The sequence below is a fragment of the Haematobia irritans genome, chromosome 5 (genome assembly GCF_050003625.1).
Source record: "Haematobia irritans isolate KBUSLIRL chromosome 5, ASM5000362v1, whole genome shotgun sequence".
NCBI classification, from domain to species: Eukaryota; Metazoa; Arthropoda; class Insecta; order Diptera; family Muscidae; genus Haematobia; species Haematobia irritans.
In genome coordinates this window covers 72,616,706-72,644,374 of record NC_134401.1, presented here as the reverse complement: position 1 = coordinate 72,644,374, position 27,669 = coordinate 72,616,706, and the positions used below count along the sequence as shown (strand labels likewise).

Below are 27,669 nucleotides of genomic sequence, written 5' to 3'. Positions count from 1 at the left end.
TTTACCCGCTTTTATTTTTGAAAGTATCCGTCAAATCTTCTTGGACAACTTATTAATAAAGAAGAAGTAAACTTAGTTTTTATAGATCATACTGATTAATTTTTCACTGTTTCCCCGTTTTTCATTTTACTGTCCCAACTCTAAAAAGTTTATAGAGCCCTTTCGTTATTTTTTATGAAGATCTCTTTGTACAAATTTTCCACTGTTTTTCTTCTTAATTTCCTTTATTTGAATATGTTGACTTACTCGTCCTACGTTCCGATATCTTTTGAAGAACCAAGATAAGAATTGTTCCCATAATGCTAAAATGAGGCAAAAGCACGTGCTCTTTTTTTCAAATTTCTATTCTTTTGGTTCCGAATGTATATTCTCTCCGAATACTTATTTTAATATTCAAGTTAAATAATATTTTGTGTTAAGCATATCCCGGTTTCCATCACTATTTCTCTCTCTCTCTGTCGCTCTCTGAATAAAATATCACAACATATATATGTGTACACGAAATTTGTAAATTTATCTATGTTTACATTCACACATATTATTTTTATGAAACATTCATGTATATATATTGTGTTTAAAAAATTCTGCCCGAAAAACATTTTGCTTATATCGGAACTTATGAAAAACATATTTCTATGCACTCAATGTAAAGTTTTTTGAACAATTATTTTCCAATCACAAAGACGACGTCAGTTATTACTGAATAATGCATATTGTAGTGTATTATCTTCGAAATGAAAAATAATAGTTTTCTGTGCCAATTAAACAAAAATATTCGTGAAAACCACTAAATTGAAAATAATAAGTTCTAATTAGAGCAGGTTAAAAAACTGGGTATTCAGTTCAATTTTAATGAAAACATAAAATGTATGTTTTAAATGGCGTAAAAATATATTTTTCCGCGGCAAGTACTATTTCTATTATTATTTGCAACTTTCCCAAAAATATCGGTTTGGACGTTGTAAGAATTATATGCTTCTGTGCAAACGTTTTTTGTAATAAAAAATTTATTGACGTAAACATATTATGTTGTAACATATCGATTGCAAACATAATATCCTGGTTTTCAAACACAATATTCTTGTACCCACACATATTGTGTTAAATTGTTTTGTCCCAGACATCTTGTTTTTGTATCCAAACGTATAAAAACATACTTTTTCCTCCGTGCGGTATGCTAATTAATAATAACAATTCAAAATATAATTATTTTACACACTTTACGTTTTTCTTACTTTTAATTTTAACACTTGTTGGATTTGTCGCTTTGTTTTTGTATAAGTGGTACTACCTCTATGTAAGGTAGTGTATATATATCCATCATGTTAGGCATGGTAAAATAATTCCCAGGTAGTTGCAGTATTACCAAAAAAAGTAAAAACAAAATTCAAGTACATCCAGATCTCAATTTTGTTTACAAATATAATGTTAGTAAACAAAAGATATTAAATATTTTCAATTTGTTTTGTTTACATTTTAATGTTAGTTACCAATAGTAACCTATGTAACCAATAGTTACACTGTTAGAAAAATATGTTTTTCATATGTTCCGATATAAACAAAATGTGTTTCGGGCACAATTTTAAAACACAATATATTTAAGTGCAAACATGTAATGTTCCTAAACTAAGACAAAATGTTTGGGACACATATGTTAATATGTTCGAATATATTATGTTTGGGGCATGAATGTTTCATAAAAATAATATGCGTGAATGTAAACATATATAAATTTACAAATTTCGAGTAAACATATATATGTTGTGATACTTTATTCAGAGAGCGACAGAGAGAAAGAAATAGAGATGGAAACCGGGAGGGTTGAATAAAAAGATATCAACATAACACAGCGAGAGAATGAAATGAGAGCAATTTCTGTGAAACCGCTTGTATGTTGTTTCGGAAAACTGTTTTATGATAAGGCCATAAATATTATTTAATTTGAATAAAGAGAATAGACATTCGGAACAAAGAGAATAGACTTTTGAAAAACAAACAGCATATTTTTTCGCCTTGAAAGCAGCATTTTATGTATGTGTGGACATGTGTTTTGTTTATCATTTTGGCATTATGGGCACAATTTTTTTCTTGGTTCGTTAAAAGAAATCAGGGGTCTTCATAAAAATAACGAAAGGGCACTATACTCTTTTTAGAGTTGGGACAGTAAAATGAAATAAGGAGGAAATAGTGAAAAATGACCCAGTAAAATGTATAAAAACAAAGTTTAGTTCCTCTTTATTAATAAGTAGTCCACGAGGAGTTGACGGGCATTAAGTTCGAGTTGAAGCTAAAACAATTTAAAAAGTTTATTTTCTTTAAAATGAATTATTAAAGAAAAATAAAAGGCATTTTAGAGCGATGGTGTTAAATACTAGTAAAAAACTGTTCACGCCTAAATAAGTTTATGTTTATATTATAAATTTATTTATGTATGTTTATACTCGACTCCGCGTTCTTCTTTTGTTAGAGTTTTTTAATTCCTTCCAAATTTTAAAGTTTTTGCAATAAAAAAATAATATTTTATCCAAAAATCAGTCACTTTCGTTTATATCAAGCACTGTTACTGACTATAAATCTTTAATAACCCACATTTCGAAGTTTCATTATAAAAATTTAATATAGTATAGATATAAATGTGTAAATTAAAAAAAATGTTCGGTCGGAGCAGGGATTGAACCCACGACCCTTTGCATGCAAGGCAGACATGCTAACCACTGCTCCACGTGGCAAACAAATGTATGTTTCTGTTAAATAATGTTATGTTTGCATGGGCTCGTGGGCGCTGCAAACTATGCTATATAAATGTAACTTATAACAATAATTATCTACTGGTGACTATAACAGCTACGTAGCCCAGTGGATAGTGTGTTGGCTTACAAATTGTATGGTCCTCGGTTCGATTCTCCGTGCAGGCAAAAGGTAAAATTTAAAAAATTTATAAAAGTGAATAATTTCTTCAACATTATTTGTATTACAGAAAAAGGCGCCAAGAACTAAAATATTTCGTGGAAGTGAAAATTACGAGTATGTTAGGCAATGAGCACAATCGTCTTTGGGAAAAATTCTTCCAAGCATATAATATTTTTGGGCTCAAAATGCTTCCAAACATATAATATGTTCACATAAAACAAACATATTAACGTTTCGGCAGTATCCAATAATGTATATGCTTCCTGCAAAATATGTTTGGAACATATGTTAAAGAAGCGATTTTTTTTGAGGGTGTACCTACGCAACCAGTAGTAACTAGACAAGTTTTTGACAATAATAACCTGTGGCATGCAAAATGTAACCAATTGTACGTACGTAACTAATAGTAACAAATAGTTACCTATGTAACCAACAGTAACCAACATGTATGGTTACTGTGTTGATAATAGTAACCTGTTGAATGTAAAATGTAACCAATAGTAACAAAACATGTTTTGGACAGTTGGATGTACTCAGCTGTGATGTAGTACCTTTAGTAGTTTTGTCATGATGTTATGTTAGGTTACACATTAGTTTCCTACTGCTCACAAATGTTAAACAACTTCTAATGAAGAAGAAAAGAAAACATGAAAAGCACTCACCTATGTCCCATCCGCTTTCATTGGTTAAGGTTTCTTTCTCCGCTATTATATACCAAATACATGCCAACCAGTGTGCCACTAACGAAAAAAGCAACATCAACAGTGTTAGTATCATTGCCGTGTATTGTGAATACCGGTCCATTTTCTGCAATAATCGGGCCAAACGCAATAAGCGAGTTAGCTTCACCAGATGTATGTGCGATTCCTGTACACAGAAAAAAGAGTCTAGTAAAATGAGCGAACATATTTACTTGCACATAGTTCAAAAATTTACTTAATATAGTTTATTTTTCGTAAATACAACGAAAATGATTAAAAAAAGGAACATTTATAAAATATTTTTTTTTATTCATTAGTGTAACCCGGCCCGCTTCGCTCCGCCTCCCGAAGCATATTTTCGTTAGCTTACACAAGCGTATCCTTCGATCTGAAAACAAATTCGAAAAGATTTTAACTCTTTTAAAGAGTAGTGTCAGAGGAAGTCTGGCATAAAAAACTGAAGTACTGATTAACCACTCCATGGTTTCCAAACACATGTCCGTACATTAAAAAAAATCGGACTACTCGCTTTTTCGTTTATATACAGAAATAGGGCGGTTATACAGATGTAAAACGGACCGGCTTAACAAACGTCGGGTATGGGTTTCCCTTTCCACCATTTTTTTATTTCTTAATTGTTCTGTATTGAAATCGGTGGACAATCTTCTTTATTTCCTGTGAATTTCAAGCGTGGTTTGTCAAGGAGAGGTATACTTCTCCTCAACATACCGTCCAATGAATCGGAAAAAGTAAAAGTACTTAAAATTTGACCTACGATACGATATCTGGTAATGTATAACAGAAATCGTAAATTCACGTACCCTATATTCATTTCACAAACTAACCAACTTCACTATTCCCCTTCCCCAACCAGACATCGAAAAATCATGTAACCTGTATAAATTAAACCCTGGAAAGTAATCCTTATTTTTTGTACACTAACGTCATCCTGCATCATTTTGGCTACGGCTTATTTAGCGACGCTATAATTGGCATCGTGAGCAAAAATGAGAACCAAAATTTAGTTTATTTCCTTATTCAATTTGGTTTTAATTAGTATAAGACAAAAATTCCTAAAATGATTGTATTGGTATAACTTAAATTTATCATTTCCCAATCGACCAAAATGCATTTTAAATCGAAAATGAAATTACGCGTCGTCATTTTGACGAAGGATGACTGTCCAGGGTTAATCATCTTCTCCCAATTTCAAGTAAATCGGAGAAGGTTAGTTTTTGCTCTATTTTTTGTAAAGGGACGTCACTTTCTCTGCAAATTCCAAGAAAATCGGTAAACGTTCCTTCAAATTTCATAGTGTGGCGCAAATCAAGTATACCATATTGATTTCATAACCTTCCCCTACGGCCTTTGTAAATTTCAAGTAAACTTGAGAATTCTAGTTTTTTCTTCAGTTTTAGAGGGGGTCTCCCTCCCCGTCCCAATATCGAAAAATGGTATAGCGTATAATGCGTAGACGTCCCAGAAAATCTCAAGCAAATTATAAGCCCAATGTTTAAACAGCATGGCAAGGGGAAGCCCCTCTTCCCTTCCGAATACCACAAAATCAAATATCCATTATAATAATATAACCTACCCCACATCCTCTTTAAATTTCAAGTAAATTGGAAAAGTTTTATTGTTTCACGGTATGTAGTTGAGGAGAAATGAGGTCTCCCTGTGTCCTTTTATTTTCCCCGATCAAATATTAAAAAATTATATACCTCATATAAATTTCATAATTTCTCCCAAGTTTCCCAAAATTTCGGTATGTCGACAAACCTTAGTTTTTTCACTGTACTTTAAAGAAAGTCGAGCCTGAAAATTTCAAGCAAATGGGATAATTTTGCTCCAAAGGGGAGGTCCCCCTTCCCGTTCAAATATTAAAAAATCAGGTACCCCATATTAAATTCATAACTTCACGGCATGTTCTCTTAAATCTCAAGCAAATCAGAGAATTTTTGTTTTCTACTGTACTTTAAACAAAATTCGTATAAACACTGAAAAAACAATGAACTCACCAGGAAGAAAACTTTACATTAATTTTAGAAAATTTTGAATATTTGTAGAAAATTTTAACTAAACAGTATTACAAACGTTGGCATCACGCCGATGCCATAAAAATAAGTAAATATTTTTCGACAAATTCAAGAAAATTTATTAGATATAACTAAGTTTTTTCATTTGTTAAAGAAAATTTTGTAGTTTGAAGAAAAAACTTGGAGTTCAAAATTGCAAGAATGTCTTTAGTGACATACACCCAGAGAAGGAATATGATCACCTCAAACATATTTTAAGAGCAAAATGTTATTTTTGGGTGGTGACCATGTACATGGTTTTCGCAACCATGTTATTATCTCGGAAATTATGTAACTGATTTCGGCAAGCAGGTTATATTTGACGAGACATGACATTTTAGTGACAAACATGTTACATGGTCACCATACAGAAATAACATTTTGCTCTTGAAACATGTTTGAGGTGATCATATTCCTTCTCTGCGTGTACGAAGTTCATGATGGACGCATTTTTGGTAAAATTTACAAATTTAAAGAAATTCTGAACTATTTTGTTGAAGACACGAATTTAGTTAATCTTTATGCTTCATTTGAGTATATTTTTCTCCTCGGTTTTAGTTAATTTAACTAACGTACACAAAAAATTATTAGAGAAAAGGAAACTTTTCCAAACATAATAATTCCATGAACTAAAATAAAGTTAAATTGGCTTTAGTGAAATAGAGAGTTCATTTTTTTTTTGAGTGAAGGGGTGGACCACCTCCGCTAGCAAATATCGAAAAATAAAGTAGCGGGTCTTTGTCTAGACATCACCCCTAACATTCCTTGGAAATTTCACCCAAAACGGAGAACTTTGGCCCAATTTTGAAAAAGTGAACCCACCAGGAAGAAAAATTTCGGTTAATTGTAGAAAATTTTGAATATTTTGAGAAAATTTTAACTAAACAGTATAACAAACGCTGGCATCACGCCGATGTCATTAAAATAAGTAAATATTTTTCTACAAGTTCAAGTAAATTTATTAGACATAATTAGGTTTTTTCACTTTCTAAAGAAAATTTTGTAGTTTGAAGGAAAAAATTGGTGTTAAAAATTGCAAGAATGTCTTTAGTGACATACGAAGTTCACGATGGACGCATTTTTGGTAAAATTTACAAATTTAAAGGAATTCTGAACTATTTTGTGGAAGACACGAATTTAGTTAATCTTTATGCTTCATTTGTGTACATTTTTTACCTCGGTTTTAGTTAATTTAACTAACGTACACAAAAAATTATTAGAGTAGAGGAAACTTTCTTCAAACATAATAATTCCATGAACTAAAATAAAGTTAAATTGGCTTTAGTGAAATAGAGAGTTCACTTTTTTTTTGAGTGTATGTAAAAAAATAATTTCCTGCCTTTCCGTTTAAACTTTTCTTGAATTTTCTTTGCTATAAACCTCACAGAGACCGAATGCAAAGCCGTGGAAATCGGGTCGTGCGTTCTGGAGTTGCATCAGAGAGGATGCAGATTTTTCCGTTGAAACTTTTCCTGAAGATTCGTTGCTATAAACCTTACGGAGCCCGAGACCTTTCCAACGACTGCAAAACCATGGAAATCGGTTCGTGCGTTCTGGAGTCAAAGCGTAAGGAAGGAAAACTCGACTTAACGTTGATTCAGGAGGTTTTATTAAGTATTTAATAAGAATGGCGTTTTAAAAGAATGTACGCTCAAAAAAAAAAGTTTACTTGGATCCAAAGATTTTGACCTTCGTTTAAAGAATTGGTATTTATTCCGAGCCAAAGATGCGGCTTCTTTAAAACAAAGACATTTTTTAGCGACCTCTTCGGCTTTAAATCTAGGATCAATAAAATTAAAATTAGGATACAAATCTCTTTTATCTAATTTTCCTTCTCTAAATAAAGTAAAGTATAAAGTTATTCACGTACAAACAAATACCAGATTAAAAATCCAAATTGTAACGTATAATTCAAAGTAAAAAATGTTTTCTTAATTGCAAAGAAACTTCAAAGTTCAAAGACAATACGACTTTAATGGTGGGTCGCAATATGGCTGCCCGCCTTGCATACACAAGGTCGTGGGTTTAACCCACCTCAGTAATGCTGGTGACATTTCTGAGGGTTTCAAAGCTTCTCTAAGTGGTTTCACAGCAATGTGGAACGCCGTTCGGGCTCGGCTATTAAAAGGAGGTCCCTTGTCATTGAGCTTAACATGGAATCGGGCAGCACTCAGTAATAAGAGAGAAGTTCACCAATGTGGTACCAAATGGACTGAATAGTCTAAGTGAGGCTGATACATCGGGATGCCACCTAACCTAATATCCCAAAATTTGTTTCCTAAATTTAATGAAAATAAAATTGGAAGCAAAGATTATAATCTTTATTTTAATTAAAATTTCATTATTTAAAGAAATTTGTCCTTAACATTTTGTAAATTGCGCATCATAAAATTTTGGGTTGTTTCCTAGTAAGTTTTCTTGTTTAATTTGCGTTTAATGCTGCAATTGTAACGTATATTCACGTCCATATTTACATCGTTCCTAATAGACCAAATTTCATTATAAACGGCACTGTTGAACCGTAAATCGTCGTCGACGAACATTCCTATCAGTTACATGCACTTTTGTTGACACTGGACATCGTAACAGTTATCGATCGATTATGAATAAATGATAATCGATTAATAATTTTTTTGACAGATACAAAAGTCTTGCTATTTTTCCTTTCCTTTCGATGCCAGGCAATTGATAGGACGTGTACAAATTTAATCCTTTGTTATTTAAATAAGTAAAATTTATTCAAACACAAGTGTAAGCTAATATGAAATAAAATAAAATTAATTGTGTTTTGATATAAATATTTATTAGATTTTAACATAGCATACATATATCTACGAATTTAAATAAATTGAATTCCAGCTTAAAATATGTTTTTTTTTTCATCGCCTGGCGCTGCAATATTCTAAAATACTTTGGTGTAAACAAATAACTCAAGGAAAATGGAAGACCAAATCAGCTCGTCAAGCACTCTACGCAGCGATACACCAACGAATACTGTAACCACAGCAACTGAATCCACATCAATGACTCTCGCCACTGATGTGACATCTTCAGCCGGCAATGATGTACCGCCACATACAGTGAACACAGCTTTACAAGGTGTACCACCAAACAGTAATACTGGAGTTACATGGTCAAACCTATCAAATACAACAAATTTGTTCACCTTTAACGAATTTAGCAGTGCGTCTGAAGACCCCTCTTCCTTTTCAAGTTTTTTTTTTTATCCACAATAGGTAATCGACCGTGCTACACATGAGCGTCAACTGCATTTGGTTATGGAAACCAAATTCCATTTTCAGTTGTACCAAGCATGGCTAGTACGAATATGGGATACCCGCACGTTACGTCGACTCAATCGTCATTTATTAGGCCGGTAGTATCTGCCTAGTGGTAGCAGGTGGTGTCCTAACCTACTGTCAGATTTTAATTATGGCCATTTGACTTTTCTAACCTAATCTCTTATCCAGATCCCACAGCTAAGACGAGGGATATAATATTGTCACTGTCCCAAATATATTCGAGACAAGTAATAACTAAAGACCTACCGAAATTCTCCGGGCACCCTGAAGATTGGCCGCTCTTTATTACAAACTATGAGCAATCTACTGAGCGGTGCGGCTTCTCCAATCAAGAAAATCTTATTCGGTTGCAAAAGTGTCTAAATTAATGATGCCTTCAACCGTGCCGTTAGCTATAGAAACCCTCCGAATGTTATTTGGTCGACCTGATGTTATTAACGATGCTCTACAGCGCAAACTTCGTCAATTACCACCAGTCAAAACTGACAAACTAAACACCTTAATAAATTTCGCCTTAGCTGTAGAAACTTACACAGCCACGGTGGTTGCAATTGGTCTAGGCGACTATCTTAATGACCCCATGTTACTCAATGATTTGCTGAACAAACTGCCGGGTGATATGAAATTAGATTTTGGCCGTCGACGATTGGAACTTTTGATGATTGGCTTTTTAAAATAGCAACATGAGCAAGTTTGGTCACACCAACAAATATGGATTTGCTATCACAAACTGAAGAAAAAGCCAGTCGCAAAAATCCCAAAGAAATAATTTTTCTACATGATTCCACTCCAACTGTCATCAAAAATAATCCATGTACATTGTGCAGTGATCCACACCAGTTATACGATTGCCCATCTTTCATTGCAATGAGTCAACAGAACCGTTGGAAATTTATTAAGGAGAGGGAGAGAGATAGGAAATTGGCTACTGAGGAGATCAAACCATTTACCGTGTTAGTTTCATACTCGAACCAAACGCGTATACGACAAGTATTGACTTAGCATTAAAATGCAAATAAAAAAAATTAAGTGCACGAAATAAATTTTCTTAAACGGGAAAATGATTTTTTTTGTTGATGCCTACATTTTAACATTGTTTCATTAAGAAAATTAAGTTTTTCATTTAAAAAATAAAAACGAAAAACAAATAAAAAAAATTACAAACATGTGTTGAACTAACATGGTAAATACAACATTTGGTATGACGCAAGCCAATTTCCTATCTTCCTACAATTTATTGTCTTTGGGAGGTACCACCATTGCCAATAGCACAAATGTTGTTAACAGCCAGAGAGCTGTTATTAGTAGTGAGAGTATTGATAGCAATATTTCTGCTACTGCAAGTGAGAGCAACAACAATAACCAAAACAACAATGTTCTATTCCAATGAATCTCGAATCTCGCTAATGAGCTTCGTTTGGATGGACCATCCAGTGAACTTTGTAAAGGGTGATACGGTCAAAATTTGGTCAAGGGAAAACGCGTGTAAATCGGTGAAATCGTTTATTTAAAAATTCAAATTAAATTTCTTTTTCAAGTTCAATTAGTATAAAATTCAGGAAAAATATTCAGTTAGGCTTTCGCTTTTCCAAATCCGAATTGCCGGGCCTCACGCTTGACACCTGCCATCAGATTTTGTACAGCCACCTTGTCCACCTTCTTCGCCGCAGAAAGCCAGTTTGCCTTGAACTGCTGCTCGTCCTTAGCAGTTTTTTTGATCTTCTTTCCGCTTGACAATAGCCCAGTATTTCTCAATTGGGCGGAGCTCTGGCGTGTTGGGACGGTTCTTGTCCTTGGGAACCACCTGCACGTTGTTGGCGGCGTACCACTCCATGGCCTTTTTACCGTAATGGCAAGATGCCAAATCCGGCCAAAACAGTACGGAACAACCGTGTTTCTTCAGGAAAGGCAGCAGACGTTTATTCAAACACTCTTTCACGTAAATTTCTTGGTTGACACTCCCGGAAGCTATGAAAATGCTGCTTTTCAATCCACAGGTACAGATGGCTTGCCAAACTAGATATTTCTTTGCGAACTTTGACAGTTTTATGTGCTTGAAAATATCTGCTTCCTTTCCCCTTCCTTTTGCCGTATAAAACTCCTGTCCCGGAAGCTGCTTGTAGTCAAACTTCGTCAGCATCGTCGTGTACAGCCTCCTGGATCGCGCTATGGCCGTCGTATTTTGTTTATCATCGCGATTTGGAGTCACTACCTTCTTGTAAGTCGGTAGTCCGGCTCGTTTTTGGCTCGATGCACGGTTGTAGACGATACACCCAGCTTGCGATTTCCCCCCGATCCAGACTTCCTGGCTGTCGACAAACGTTCCCCAAACACTTTAGTTACATTTGTAACGGTTGATTTGGCAACTTCTAGCGATTTTGCCAGCTTTGCGTGCGAGTAGTTCGGATTTTCGCGATGCGCGAGCAAAATTTTGATACGCTGCTCTTCTTGCTTGGACGGCATTTTGACAACTGAAGAGTGAATTCCAAAATCAAAATAGGAGCAACATTCTAGACACACACCTTCGAAATGGGGGGTGTTCAGGTTTTTTAAATGCAAAATTGAAAGAAATACGTCAAGTTTATATTGACCAAATTTTGACCGTATCACCCTTTATGAAAGGTACTGGCGATATAACCATGGCAGAAGAATCCGGAGCTGTAAATATTGGAGTTTCGTCACAAACAAATACGTCGAAAAAATACAAAATGTTTAATGTTCGAACGATATCAAATATGGACGTAACAGGCTCTGGACTCTTCCATCATAAAGGATCAGTTGCATTTGAAATCATTACCCATACATTTATACAGCACAATGAAGCCACGTATACTAATTGGCCTAGACAACATCAATTTAATCGCTCCATTGAAAGTGAGAGAAAATAGTGGTGACGGCATTATAGCAATACGGTGTCGGATAGGATGGTCTGTAATGATCGCGATTGTTTGGAAAAGAACAAAATTTTTAGAGCTTTGCACATTTATGATTGTAAAGATACTAACAAAATTTATGAAATGATGCAAAATTGATTAAATGAATTTCAAAACAAGAAGAGAAGGCCCTAAAAATAATGGAGTCCACCACAAAATATATTCAAAGCGAAAAAAGGTCAGAAACTGGGCTCTTGTGGAGGTATAAAAACATAAATTACCCAACTCTCTTCCGATGGCAAGAAGAAGATTAGAATGCTCAGAGAGAAAAATGTCAAGAGACAACAATTTAAAAATGTTTGTAAACAATAAAATAACGGATTGAGAAGGGCTGCATTCGAAAACTTTTAAAAGCGTACCCAATTGATAATGGAAAGTCTTGATATTTACCAATTTTCGTTGACAACAATGTTAATAAAAATAAGCTACGTCTAGTGTGGGATGCAGCATCTAAGGTAAATAATCTTTCTCTAAATTCCGTCCTTTTTAAAGGCCCTGATGTGATGCAGTCATTAATTGGCATACTAATTCGTTTTCGAGAACGCGCAATAGCATTGTGTGGCGACATAAAAGAAATGTTCCAGGACCAAGTGGCACAGCTGTTTTTATGGCGAGGGGGAGATGCCTCAAGAGAGCCTGGTATATATATAATGAGAGTAATGACATTTGGCGCATGATGCTCTCCATTACTAGGCAACTATGTTAAAAACAACAAGTACACGGTTGAAAAAGACTGTTTTTCATATGTTTGGCTATAAACATTATATGTTTGGAACACAATATTTTTGAGTGCAAGCATATAATGTTCATAAACTAGCATAACATGTTTGGGACATATATGTTAATATGTTAGAACATATTATGTTTGGGACATAAAATGTATTAATTTAGAAATAGCCTATAAACATATATGCGTTTAGTAGCTTGGAGCGCTATTTAACAGGGAGCGATATTGAATTAAGTTGGTGGTTGTTGCTTGTTATTACAAAATTAACATTTTATTTTTCCTTGGGCAATTGATCAGCAACTTCTTTGATCCTTACAAACTGTGTGGTCCGCTGTTCGAATCCCCGTCCGGCAAAAGGTAAAATTAAAATAAAAAAAATCACAAAATTGAATAATTTCTTCTACAATGTTTGTATTACAGAAAACGGTGCTAAGAACTAAAAAATCTCGTGGAAGTGAGAAAGATGTCGGGGAATATACAATTGGGCAGAAACAAAATTTTGAGCATTCAGGTCGAAAACCTATGTTGTTAGCATCTATATTACCTGTTTATTTTCATAATTCATTATGATTGTAAATATATAAATAAATAAATAAAATTTTGAGCACAATATTGTTTGGGAGAATTTTTTTTAAGCATATAATATTTTTGGGTGCAAAATGCTTCCAAACATATTATATGGTCACATAATAACATATTGTTTTTTGGAAGACAACATTATTGAATTTGGATGCAAAAATACAAAATGTTTGGAACTTAGACTACCCAAACATATATTGTTTAGACCAATATGCTTTTAAACATATTATATATTGGTAGAGATAAACCTATAAATGTTTGGGCAATACCCAAAAATGTATATGCTTGAAGCAAAATATGTTTGGGAGTATATGTTACAGAAGCGATTTTTTGTGAGGGTGTATAAACGGCCGTAAGTTCGGCCAGGCCGAATCTTATGTACCCTCCACCATGGATTGCGTAGACACTTCTACGAAAAACTGTCATCTACAATCGAATTACTTGGGTTGCGGTAACACTTGCCGATGGTAAGGTATCTTAAAACTTCTTAACACCGTCTTCTAAAGTGTAAGTTAGTCCATACGGGGTATATATTAAAAAAAGGCGATTAAATACGTATATAATTCAGTTTGATAAAATTCTCTATAGAAATACAATTTTGACAAAATTTTCTATAGAAATAAAATTCAGACAAGATTTTCTGTATAATAACATTTTGGTAGATTATTTTTATTTTGGCGATATGGACCAATTTTTGTGTGATTGGCGATCGGCTATATATATGGCTGTTAGCGGCCATATACTAGTGCAATGTACCAAATTTCAACCGAATTGGATGAATTTTGCTCCTCCAAGAGGCTCCGGAGGTCATATCTGGGGATCGGTTTATTTAGGGGCTATATATAATTATAGACCGATATGGACCAATTTTTGCATGGTTGTTAGAGACCATATACTAGCACCATGTACCAAATTTCATTACTGGATCGAATGAATTTTACTCCTCCAAGAGGCTCTGGAGGACAAATTTGGGGATCGGTTTATATGGGGGCTATATATAATTATGAACCGATATGGACCATGGTTGTTAGAGACCGTATACTAACATCACGTACCAAATTTCAGCCAGATCGGATGAAATTTGCTTCTCTTAGAGGCTCCGCAAGCCAAATGTGGGGATCGGTTTATATAGGGGCTATATATAATTATGGACCGATTTGGACAAATTTTTGCACGGTTGTGAGAGACCATATACCAACACCTTGTACCAAATTTCAACCGGATCGGATGAATTTTGCTCCTCCAAGAGGCCCCGCAAGCCAAATCTGAGCGTTTTTATGGGGGCTATACGTAGGTCAATACCATCCGACCTACATCAATAACAACTACTTGTGCCAAGTTTCAAGTCGATAGCTTGTTTCGTTCGGAAGTTAGCGTGATTTCAACAGACGGACATGCTTAGATCGACTCAGAATTTCACCACGACCCAGAATATATATACTTTATGGGGTCTTAGAGCAATATTTCGATGTGTTATGAACGGAATGACAAATTTAATATACCCCCATCCTATGGTGGAGGGTATAAAAATGCTGATCTTTTCTTTCCAGATTATGTCGACTGGTTACACAGTGTGAACCATAGACATTATGATCCACTATTCTCTTTAAAAAAATGTGTCAGTTCCAAAAATTAATTTTCTTACATTTCGTTTTGATTTTTTCGTGAAAGTCAGTCCCAAACATTAATTTTCGTGCATTTGCTTTTGTGTTGTTCGTAAAGAGCAATGCTGTTCAAAATCAAATTTCGTATTTGCGCGGTTTTGGTCACAATTTTTTGTTCAAATATGAACTTTTAATATATTAATTTATTTATAAATCCTCTGGTGCTTCATAAACGTTCTAATTGTGTGTAAAATTGGCAAACTACAAAAAGGAAAACGAAAGAGATTGTAAGCGTACTCTTATTTTTCTCGTTTATTCTTAATCTTCGGAACTATCAAACATAGTTTGACATCCATGGCTCATCTATGTATTATATTCTTGAAGGGAACGATCACCGGATGAGCTGCCATCCTCTAAACGGGATCAAAGATCGTTTGCCTCAGTTGCAAAAGACAGCCTTGTGATGCCTATCATTAATAAAGGAGCATTGGACGGTATGATTCCAAGGAAAAAATGGGGGGAAATTGAGAACGCGATGTCTGGTGTCTACTCAGAGTTGCGAAAATAGTTTCCCGGGCCAAGTTCTCGACAACAAGATGCTGGATGGTATCAAGGACGATATAAGTTATTAGCTTTTGAGGACCAGAGGTCTATGGATTGCTTTAAAGCTGCTTTGATGCTAATTGGTGAAGTTTGTGAAGGAGCCGGTTTGGAGTTAGTCGATAAAAAAGACATACCGGCTAAACCTAGAGCACATGCATGGATACTGGCAAACCCTCCTGATCCTGAGTCAATACTAGAGAGACTAAAAGAATGTAACCCAGATCTTCCTACCGCCGATTGGAAGGTTGGTCGTTTGGATGAGGTGGATGGACCAAGACGACATGCGGTGTTTATATTAAACATAAAGTCGCTACCACATCTAGCCCAGACCAAAGGACGTGTAAATTACGGCTTTCATGACATCCATATGAAGGTATACAAAAGCGATCAGCCAAAGGATTCCGAAACGGACAAGCCTCCGGTAGAGTCAGCAGTGAAAAAATCTCCTAGCGAAGCCGAAGGAGACATAAAACCTGCAGACTACGGCGAAAATCACATGCGGGAACTTTCTACAGGCTCAAACCTCACCAAAGCTGAACCGCGGATTGTTGCGAGAGTCACCGAGATCTGTGAAGAGGAAGCCCTTGATGACTCCATTGAAGCGGCTGATGTGACGGTGGTTGAAAATTTGGATGGTTCTACGGTTCCTCCAGATAAATCTTCACGATTGTAATGCCGCTTGTGCTGCCTTAAAAGTTCTCCTGAGGAAAGGAGACATAGATATAGTTCTTATTCAAGAACCATACATATATAAGAACAAGATCTGTGAATTAAGCACTCCGGGTTTCAAACTTTCGCATAATACCGTTAACGATATAAATCGAGCATGTATAATTGCTAAAAACGAACTAAACTTGTTTCTGCTTCCTTCATTGAGCAACGCAGACACTGTCGTAGCCAGTCTAGAGATATTCAAATGCAAATATTCGGTATCTTCGGTCTACATGGGACATGATAGGGAGATGCCACCCTGTGCCGTAAAGACCTTAGTTGAGGAGTCACTAAAAACAAAGACAAAACTCATTATGGGATGCGATGCAAATGCACATCATATTATTTGGGGAAGTAGTGATACTAATGCAAGGGGAGAGTCGCTAATAGAGTTTAGTTTGCAATAAGGGAGTTGCACCAACCTTCGTCACCAGAAACAGGCAAGATGTTTTGGACGTCACGTTGACCTCTCCGGAACTGAATGATAAGATATCTGAGTGGCAAGTTTTGAGGGAACATAGATTCTCCGATCATCGCTACATCAGTTTCAGATTGGCTGTTCATACTTCAAAGACCATATTTCCGCCAAATGTTAGGAAATCTGATTGGAATAGGTATAGGGAATCGTTTAATTTGATGATACCGGAAATGTCAGAGACAAATATGAGCACTGTGCAAGATATCGAACACGCAGTGGAGCGGATTACTAAGGCCTTCAACATGTCACTGAAAGCTGCATGCCCTAGAGGAAAGTCAAAGGGAAAAAATCGGCCGCCATGGTGGACTACGGAGTTAAGTAATATGAGGAAATCCTGCAGGAAGCTCTTTAACAAAGCAAAGTACACAAGAGCTCCGGAGGATTGGGACAATTACAAGATGAATCTGAGAGCATATAAATGAGAACTGAGAAGGTCTCAACAAAACTCTTGGGATGATAACTGTAGCAGTATTGAGAATACGTCAGAGGCTTCCAGACTACGGAAGGTACTAGCATCCGCTAACACCGCTCCAGGTTTCATTAAAACATCGGGGGGAAATTGGACAACGTCCAGTGAGTAGACGTTGGAGGTACTTTTAGACACACCCTTCCCTGGAAATCAGACGGTTGAACCATGTTCTGGCGGTGTAACAGAGGCTCAGCGGTCATTTCCTATTGCGGAAATTGTGTCGGAATCTAGAATAAAATGGGCTTTTAAATAGCTTTGGATCATTTAAATCCCCCGGACCTGATGGAATTACTCCGGCGGAATTACAAGCAGTGGCTGAAAGAATTATCCCCTGGTTGACGGTGATATATAAACGATGTGTAAACTTAGAATATATATTCCACAAAAATGGAGGGAAACAAAAGTAGTTTTCATACCCAAAGCGGGAAAAGACTCTCACTCGAGTGCGAAGGATTTCCGACCAATCAGCTTATCCTCATTCCCACTTAAGACCCTGGAGGGGATGATAGACATGTATCTTAGAACTAGCGTGGATTCAAGTTTTCTCTCGAAACGATAGCGGATCAAATAATCGTAATAAGTACCTACTACGAATTTCAAGTGTGGTGGGATATTAGGCCACCATGCAGCGAAATTCAAAGACATATACTGGGTTGCTAACTTCAGGGCCCAGTGGACGGGTACCGACTGAAGTTATAAATTTGGGCAATGACCAAGAGTTAGGCCCAATTAGTCGACCTGTAGACGGGTCGACAAGTTGACAAGTCGAACCTTTTCCAAGGTAACGGCATCAAAAGGAGGTAATCCCTCACGAAAGAGATTCAAGGAACGCATAAATGCTTTGTTTATCCTAAAGAAATTAGGATCAGTCGACCAAATCACGTTGTCGGCTAAACAAAGCGATTCCTTAAAATGGGCTCAAGGAATTCTTGAGGCTGGAAAAAGGGAACGATCACCGGATGAGCTGCCATCCTCCAAAAGGGATCAACGATCGTTTGCCTCAGTTGCTAAAGACAGCCTTGTGATGGCTATCATAAATAAAGGAGCATTGGACGGTATGGTCCCAAAGCAAAAATGGGGGGATTTTGAGAATGCTTTGTCTGGCGTCTACTCACAGGTGCTGGAAAAGTTTCCCGGCCCAGATCCTCGACACCAAGGGGCTGGTTGGTATCAAGGACGATTTAAGCTAGTCGCATTTGAGGACCAGAGGTCTATAGAATGTTTTAAAGCTGCTCTGATACTAATTGGTGAAGTTTGGGAAGGAGCTGTTCTAGAGTTAGTCGAGAAGAAAGACATACCGGCTAGACCTAGCACATGCGTGGATACCTGCAAACCCTTCTGACCCTAAATCTATTGGAAGGTTGGCCGTTTGGATGAAGTGGATGGACCAAGACGACATGCAGTGTTTATATTGAACACTCAGTCTTTGCCACATCTAGCAAAGTCTCAGGGCCGTGTATGTTATGGATTTCATTATATCCAAATGAAGGTGTATAAAAACGATCAGCTAAAGGATTCAGAAATGGACAAGCCTCTGTCTGAATCAGAAGTAAGCGGATCGTTTTGCAAAGTCGAGGGAGATACAATAGTTGAAGACATGGATAGATACCGTATGCGTGAGGAGGCTTCTACTGCCTCAGAACTCACCAAAGTTGAACCTATGGTTATTGCGAGAGTCACCGAGATCTCTGAAGAGGACATTCTTGATGACTCGATTGAAGCGGCTGATTTGACGGTTGTTGAAAATCTCGATGGTCCTACGGATCCTCCAGATAAATCTTCATCATTGTAAGGCTGCATGTGCTGCCTTAAAAGTTCTCCTGATGAAAGGGGACATAGACATAGTTCTTATTCAAGAACCATATGTTTATAGAAACAAAATATGTGAATTAAGCACTCCGGGGTTCAAACTATTGCAGTATACTGGTAATGATGTAATTCGAGCCTGTATAATTGCTAAAAACGAGCTTAACTTGTTTCTGCTTCCTTCAATGTGCAATGCAGACACTGTCGTTGCCAATTTAGAAATAGCCAAATGCAAATATTGGGTATCTTCGGTCTATATGGGACATGACATGGAGATGCCTCCATATGCCGTTAAGACCTTAGTTGAGGAGTCACTGAAAACAAAGACGAAACTCATTATGGGATGCGATGCGAATGCGCATCATAGTATATGGGGAAGTAGTGATACTAATGCAAGGGGAGAGTCGCTAATAGAGTTTATTGTGCGTACTAATCTGGTAGTTTGCAACAAGGGAGATGCCCCAACCTTTGTCACTAAAAACAGGCAAGAGGTTTTGGACATAACTTTGGCCTCGCAAGAACTGAATGAAATGATATCTGAGTGGCAGGTTTGAAGTGAACACAGCTTCTCAGATCATCGCTACATCAGTTTCAAATTTGATGTTCATACCACCAAGACCGTATTTCCGCCAAATGTTAGGAAAGCTGACTGGAATAGGTATAGGGAATCGTTTAATATGATGATACCGGATATACCAGAGACAAATATGAGCACTGCGCAAGTTATCGAACACACAGTGGAGAGGATTACTAAGGCCTTCAACATTTCACTGAAAGCTGCAAGCCCTAAAGGGATGCCAAGGGGGGAAATCGACCACAATGGTGGTCTACGGAGTTAGGTAATATGAAATCGTGCAGGAAGCTCTTTAACAAAGCAAAGTCCACCAGAGCTCCTTTGGATTGGGACGCTTACAAGAAGAATCTGAGAGGATACAAGCGAGAACTGAGAAAGACTCAGCATAACTCTTGGAATGATTACTGTAGCAGCATTGAGAATACGTCCGAAGCTTCCAGACTACCTAAGATGCTAGCATCCACGAGCTCCGCTCCAGGTTTCATTAAAACATCGGAGGGCAATTGGACAACGTCCAATGAGTAGACGCTAGAGGTACTATTGGACACACATTTTCCCGGAAATCAGACGGTTGAACCATGTACTGACGGTGCCACAGTGGCTCAGCGGTCGTTTCCTATCGCGGAAATTGTATCAGATTCTAGAATAAAATGGGCGTTAAATAGCTTTGGATCATTCAAATCCAAAGAATACACAATCGTGGCATTTCTAGACATCGAAGGGGCGTTCAATAGCTTCCATCCGAGCTCGGAATTAAATGGACTGACAACTCTGAATGTTGATCCAGGCATACTTAGGCTGTTAGACGAACTTCTAAGGAAGAGACGCATTTCAGCCACACTAGGACAAGCAAACATACAAAAGTATGTGAACAGAGGTACTCCTCAAGGAGGAGTTCTATCACCTCTTCTTTGGAATGTTGCTATAAACGACCTTCTGGTTTCCCTAGAAAAAGAAAGGATACAAGTGGTGGCATACGCAGATGATGTGGCGCTAGCAGTCCGGGGAAAATTCCCATCAACAGTTAGAGATATTATACAGAGAGCCCTCCGGATGACTGAGAAATGGGCGAAAGATAATGGTCTTGGGGTAAATCCTGCAAAGACAGAACCAGTCATGTACTTCAGAGATCGCAAAACTCCCACGGTTAGACCCATTACCTTAGGGGGTATTGAAATTCCCTTTAGGGAGTGTGCAAAATACCTTGGCGTTATTTTGGACAGGAAGCTGAACTTTAAGCTTAATATTGAAGAAAGGGCGAGGAAAGCAGCGGTAGCTTTATACTCGTGCAAAAAGGCAATAGGGAAAAAGTGGGGACTTAAACCAAAAATTGTACATTGGCTATACACGGCAGTGGTTAGACCTATAATGCTATATGGTGTTGTAGTCTGGTGGCCGGCACTTCACCAGCCGACAAGTTTAGACAAAGTTCAGCGTATGGCGAGCTTATGTATCTCAGGCGCATTTACTAAAACAGGAACAGACTCCCTTAATGTCATGCTACATCTATTGCCTTTAGACATTTTGGCCAAACAGTCAGCTGCAACAACGGCTGTGCGGATGCGCGAGCTATCGCTGTGGTCGGAAAAAATGTACGGTCATAGTTTGGTCCTCAAAGTAATGCCAGATGTGCCTAACGTAGTGGATTACACCCTGGCAAAGCCACTTTTCGACAAAAAGTTTGAAACTCTAATTCCCAACAGTGAGGCGTGTTGTACACAGACCGCGGGGAATAAAACATATATAGATTTCTATACCGATGGCTCCAAATTGAATGGACAAGTGGGGTTCGGAGTACATTCTAAAGATCTGGAAATTCGAATAGCGAAAAGATTGCCTAATCACTGTAGTGTTTTTCAGGCTGATATATTGGCAATAAGAGAGATGGTGAATTGGCTGAGAATTAATGTTCCAACAAATATTGGCATTTATATATACTGAGACAGTCAACCTGCAATAAAATCCTTGGATTCTGTGTTCCTTAACTCGAAGACGGCCATAGACTGCACCAAATCTCTCAACGAGATGGCTGAGCAGTACAATATTCACCTAATATGGGTGCCTGGCCATAGGAACATGCCGGGGAACTGCGAAGCAGATGAGTTGGCAAGGCTTGGAACTACCTTACATATGCCAGGGGAACTAGAATCTGTTAGTATGCCCCTGGCTACCTGCAAGCTCATGCTGCGTGATAATGCTGTTATGATGGCAAATGTTTGATGGGAGAATTGCAAGGGCTGTAACGACACCAAGCAAATATGGCCCCATTTAAACTTAAACCGCACACTAGATATGCTAGTGTTCTCGAGACGCCAGATATCACTCCTGATATCTGCTATAACGGGTCGCTGCCTGATAGGCGAATTTGCAAAAACTATAGGTGCGAAGTATAATGACTATTGTATAAGCTGTCATGATGTGGAGGAAAAGGAATCAATTAAACACCTCTTGTGTGAGTGTCCTGCTTTTTGTATAAAGCGTAAGCGAATTTTAGAAGCATATAGCTTTAGATTACTGGCTGACCTGGAAAACGTTAACTTAAGCAGTTTGTTAATGTGGTTGGTTCCACAAAAGTAAATAATAGAGAAGGTTCAGTGGTTAAGACTAGAAGTGTCCATATGTAATAGGTACTTTTAGTTAAATGTGGTATCACAATGGATTGAATAGTCTAAGTGAACCTGAAATTTAATCGGGCTGCCACTTTAACCTAACCTAACCTAAGTTAAAAAAATATTGGGGAGATAAGAGTTCCCCGCCGTTGCCCATCATCGAGCCAAAGTGAAAGCAACGAACTCCATATTTTTGTCGACGCAAGTATACGTGCATATGCAGCCGTAGCATATAACAGGACAAGGTTCGGAGACAAAGTAAATTGTAGACTTGTGTTTTCAAAAACCCGTATCGCACCACTCAAACCAATTTCTGTTCACCGAATGGAACTAATGGCGGCGGTAGTGGGATTACGAATAGCTAAATTTTTGAGAAATGAAATGACTATAAAAATACAACGTAGATTTTTTTGGACGGACTCGAAAGACGTGTTATATTGGATTAATTCCGATATCAGAAAATTTAACCAATTTGTTGCAGTTCGCATTGGTGAAATATTGCAGGACTCAATGCAAACGAATGGCGTTGGGTGCCCTCTAAATCGAATGTAGCTGATGATGGAACAAAAATTTCCAACAACAATGAAATTCATAAAAATATATAATATATAATAACGGTCCAGAATATCTTCTACAAACAGACGACCACTGGCCTATAATCGAAATTGATCATTGTTTTCAAAAGGCAACAATTGGGTGTGTTCACCAGCAGCAGATCGATTCAGTAAAAGGGAAAAATTAAGAGTGGCTCAAGTTTATGTTTTGAAATTTGTGAGACGACTACCATCGGCGTTTTCATCACCATCATCCCGAGATAGTTGTGAACGAGATGAGACAAATTTATTCCATATCAGGAATGCGAGCCTTAGTGCGCCAGACGACCAGAAATTGTCAAAAATGCAAAAAATTTCGAGCAATACCTATACCACCAGAAATGGGAGGTCTGCCCCAAGAACGAATCAGCAGTTTCACAAGGCCTTTTTCTTTTACTGGAAACGATTACTTTGGCCCAATCTATGTTGCTGTAGGTAGACGCCATGAAAAACGTTCGTGTTCGCGCTGTACACATCGAACTAACGTCTTCAGTTTCCACAGATTCTTTTTTGCTGGTTCGAAAGCAATTCATGTCGAGAAGAGGAGTGCCGAGTAAGATATTCTCCGATAACGCAACAAACTTGAGAGGAGCCAGCCGAATTTTAGTTGAGGAAATTGAAAAAAATTGTGATGACAGTTAAGTGATTCGACAAAACAAAATTTGGGGTTTTCAAAAGAACAATGGAAAGAAAAAAAATTAAAAATCACACATTGGCGGACGAAAAATTGTCATCTACGGTGAACAGACAAATTACAGCGCTGTGAATGGACTTGAGGCGTCTATACATTTCTTGGTCTATGGTAGTGATTTCTACTTGAAGTCGTGTCTGAATTTGGAAACTTATATATACTAGGTCGTGGGTTCGATTCCTGCTTCGACCTAACACCAAAAAAATTTTCAGCGGTGGTTTATACCATCTCACTAATGCTGGTGACATTTCTGAGTGTTTCAAAGCTTCTCTAAGTGGTTTCGCTGCAATGTGGAACGCCGTTCGGACTTGGTTATAGAAAGTAGGTCCCTTGTCATTGCACTCAGTGATAAGAGAGAAGTTCACCAATGTGGTATCACAATTGACTGAACAGTTTAAATGGGCTTGATACATACAGTGCCACCTAACCATAGCACATGAACACAAAGTCGAAAAAGTTCAAATTAGTCTCCTAGAATCACTTCAATTCTTCTTTTCATTAGCTCGGAATCAATACGAAAATCATTAATGTAGACAAAATCGTTGGAAAGGCTTTCTTCAGCGTAGAAAAGTAATTTTTATATGATTCAAAAAATATCCTTGTATATACGTATGTGTATACAATTATACATAATTTTCAACACCCATTCGTTAGAAAAGTGTTAATTTACATTATAAGTTCCTATTATGTAGTGCTCATCTTACAGCATTGATACATTAGAATCTGTGAAAGAAGTATTTATTTTCGATACGGGAGAAAATATGTAGTTATTTTTCAAATTACGAATAACTGATTACACATTAGGTGATAATATGCTCTTTATACACTACTTATTTCATTGCCGAAGGTATGCCTGAGGTGAAGTACTTTCATCCTAGGACATGCGTATAAGTGGTTATTACTTTTTAAGTAAGCTTACCTACAAGATTACCGGGTAGTGAGAGTTTTTGCTGGGACGTTCCAAATTGTATGAAACCACTTAGATAAGCTTTGAAACACTAAGAAATGTCACCAGCATTACTCAGAGGTAAAACTTTTTTGGTGTTTGGTCGAAACTAGGCTTGAACCCACGACCTTATTATGCATTACGAAGTTCAAACTGGTAAAATTTACAAATTTTAAGAAGTTCTGAACTATTTTATGGGAGACACGGAGTTAGTAAACATTTATGCTTCATTTGCGTATAATTGAACTGAAGGAAACTTTCTTAAAACATAATAATGCAATGAACTAAAAAAGAATTTAATTGGTTTAAGTACTAAATTTGTTTTGAGTGCGGAGGTCGAAGTTTGCAGAGTACATCCTACACTGAAACAATATTTACGTGATATTAAAGATTACGCAACCTAAATGTTAGGATGCGAAATTTACAAAATATTAAGGATAAATTTTTTAAAATAATGAAATTCTAATTAAAAAAATTATAATCTTTGCTTCAAAAAATTTTTTTCATTAAATGTAGTACACAAATTTTGTAAATTTGCGTGCCTCCGTTCAAGTCCCATGTCTTCGAACTAAGGTTAACATTCCTTAAAGTAAAGAAACACAGTTTTGATTTAAACAAATTGTCCTCAAATTAATTGAAATATTAGATTTAAGATAAAAACGCTTCAAATATAGGCTAAGATTTATTTTGAGGATTTAGCGTCTTTGGTTTAAATTTTTTTGGAATTACGAAAACATTTTTTTCTTTGAAGTATCCGTTATAATTTGGATTTTTAAACTGACATTTGTTTGTAAGTTTGTTTATTAATAAACCGCAATAAAAGAATGAAAATTTGATAAATGAGATCTAATTTTAATTTGATTGGTCCTAGATTTAAAGCCAAATAGGTCGCTAAAAAATTTGTTTATTATAAAGAAGCCGCATCTTTGGTTCGGAATCAATACCAAAATCCTTAAGGGAAGGTCAAAATCTTTGGATCCAAGTAAACTTTTTATTGAGTGTTGATTCAGTAGTAGTGTTGAGATTAACAAATGCTCATATACATTGCAATAAATTGTCAGCTTATAACTACATTCCTTAGGAAAATCGTTTTAAAAATGTTAAAGAAAACTCTTGAGCCGAATATTAAAAACAACGTTAAATGCAAATTTACCATGAAAAATTGTCAGGGTTTAACAAACGCTTTCATGCTTTTAGTACTACTTACTTCTCCATTATATAAATCGGACGCATATAGATGATCGAAAGGTAAAGCTGCTAGTAGGTCAACCGCAAACCAACCCTTTAAGTAGTTGGCTGCTATCAATTTGGAGTCCGAGACAACTTCTCCTTTTTTTGACACAAATGTAGTTCGAAAGTTAAGGAGGATATCTGAAAAAGTGAAGAAATTTAAAATATTTAATTTAATCTAATTATACAATTATTATTCGAGCTTTATGGACAGATATAGATTAAGGAACATGGTTAATAGAGCCATTGAAAAGAAAACGCCAGGTACAAATCTATACACGCCTGGACTGTACATGTTTCGGTTCGGGCGAATGAACCTTTCCACAGCCTTTAGTATAGATCTGGCTGGGAGAGATAACTCAATTTTGGGCCCTTTATGCTAACTCCTTATGGAGAAAACATTTGGGAAATTTCCTCTTACAAATTGAATCATCTTTTCTCCCACTGTACATCATCTTTTCATATAACTTACAAGTCCCTTAATCTTATTTTTATTTCGTTTTGTTACATAGTAATGCAACAACACGAAATTTATTTTTAGAAAGCCAATTTGTTAGAATTCACCTAAGTGGTGAACAGTCGAACAATGCTTATTGTTTCTACAGTCAACTACAACATATGACAATTAACAGAAACTGGTTTCCAGGATACAACAACAATTCTAACGCGTACATTAGTCGTGTTTTTCCTAGTTTTACGACGGGCTCACCGTTGCTTATTATATTACATGTTAGCCTGATACCGAAACAGGCAATTGACGTCCAAATGCATTATATCTAATTATACAATTATTATTCGAGCTTTATGGACAGATATAGATTAAGGAACATGGTTAATAGAGCCATTGAAAAGAAAACGCAAATTGGCTTTCTAAAAATAAATTTCGTGTTGTTGCATTACTATGTAACAAAACGAAATAAAAATAAGATTAAGGGACTTGTAAGTTATATGAAAAGATGATGTACAGTGGGAGAAAAGATGATTCAATTTGTAAGAGGAAATTTCCCAAATGTTTTCTCCATAAGGAGTTAGCATAAAGGGCCCAAAATTGAGTTATCTCTCCCAGCCAGATCTATACTAAAGGCTGTGGAAAGGTTCATTCGCCCGAACCGAAACATGTACAGTCCAGGCGTGTATAGATTTGTACCTGGCGTTTTCTTTTCAATGGCTCTATTAACCATGTTCCTTAATCTATATCTGTCCATAAAGCTCGAATAATAATTGTATAATTAGATATAATGCATTTGGACGTCAATTGCCTGTTTCGGTATCAGGCTAACATGTAATATAATATTTAATTTAATGTTAAAATATTCGCAAGTTAATCGACAATATATTACCCTTGAAAGCCTGGTAAATTCGGAATATTTGTTAAAGCCGTGATTTACTACGCGTAAAATAGTGTACTATGTTCGTTTTTCTACCAAAATACTAAATCACAAATTCTTTTTATTGAATCTTTTCAAATCATGGATGGAAAGGACCCGGGATATTGATTGCAAAACATTTTATATTTAGAAATTTATTGATTCATAAAAGTAAAAGTAATTGGAAAAAGTTAGCAACACTGAAATGACTTGCTAAATTTTTTTATCGTCCCAGTTTATAATATAAAAAACATTAATAAAAAGCGATAAAAGGAGTTTAATGAATGAGGAATTGCTTGTGTAGAGTATATTTTGTCTGCGGGCGCTGAAGATTTATTGATTAATTCGTTGAATATTGTTTCGCATTACAAACCATAAATCGAGTCATTTGGCAACAATAATTCTTGCAGTTTGATAGAGGAAGAAGAAGAACTGCATTGTGCCGACATCTAGGTTAGGTGAGGTTAAGTTAGGTGGCAGCCCGAAGTATCAGGCTCACTTAGACTATTCAGTCCATTGTGATACCACATTGGTGCACTTCTCTCTTATCACTGAGTGCTGCCCGATTCCATGTTATGCTCAATGACAAGGGACCTCCTTTTTATAGCCAAGTCCGAACGGCGTTCCACATTGCAGTGAAACCACTTAGAGAAGCTTTTAAAACCCTCAGAAATGTCACCAGCATTACTGAGGTGGGATAATCCACCGCTGAAAAACTTTTTGGTGTTCGGTCGAAGCAGGAATCGAACCCACGACCTTGT

The 27,669-nt window shown here is 36.6% G+C and overlaps 1 protein-coding gene across 1 annotated transcript in view; it reads right to left on the bottom strand.

Moving 5' to 3' along the window:
- The window catches only part of Elk (Eag-like K[+] channel), a 1,103,641-nt gene that overhangs the window by 390,411 nt on the left and 685,561 nt on the right, over nt 1-27,669 (bottom strand). The window contains exons 8-9 of the mRNA XM_075312997.1: nt 25,519-25,682; nt 3,573-3,777 (exon numbers count right to left, since the gene is read on the bottom strand). Of these exons, the coding sequence (XP_075169112.1) occupies nt 3,573-3,777; nt 25,519-25,682 (369 nt within the window). The remainder of the gene's footprint in view (nt 1-3,572; nt 3,778-25,518; nt 25,683-27,669) is intronic.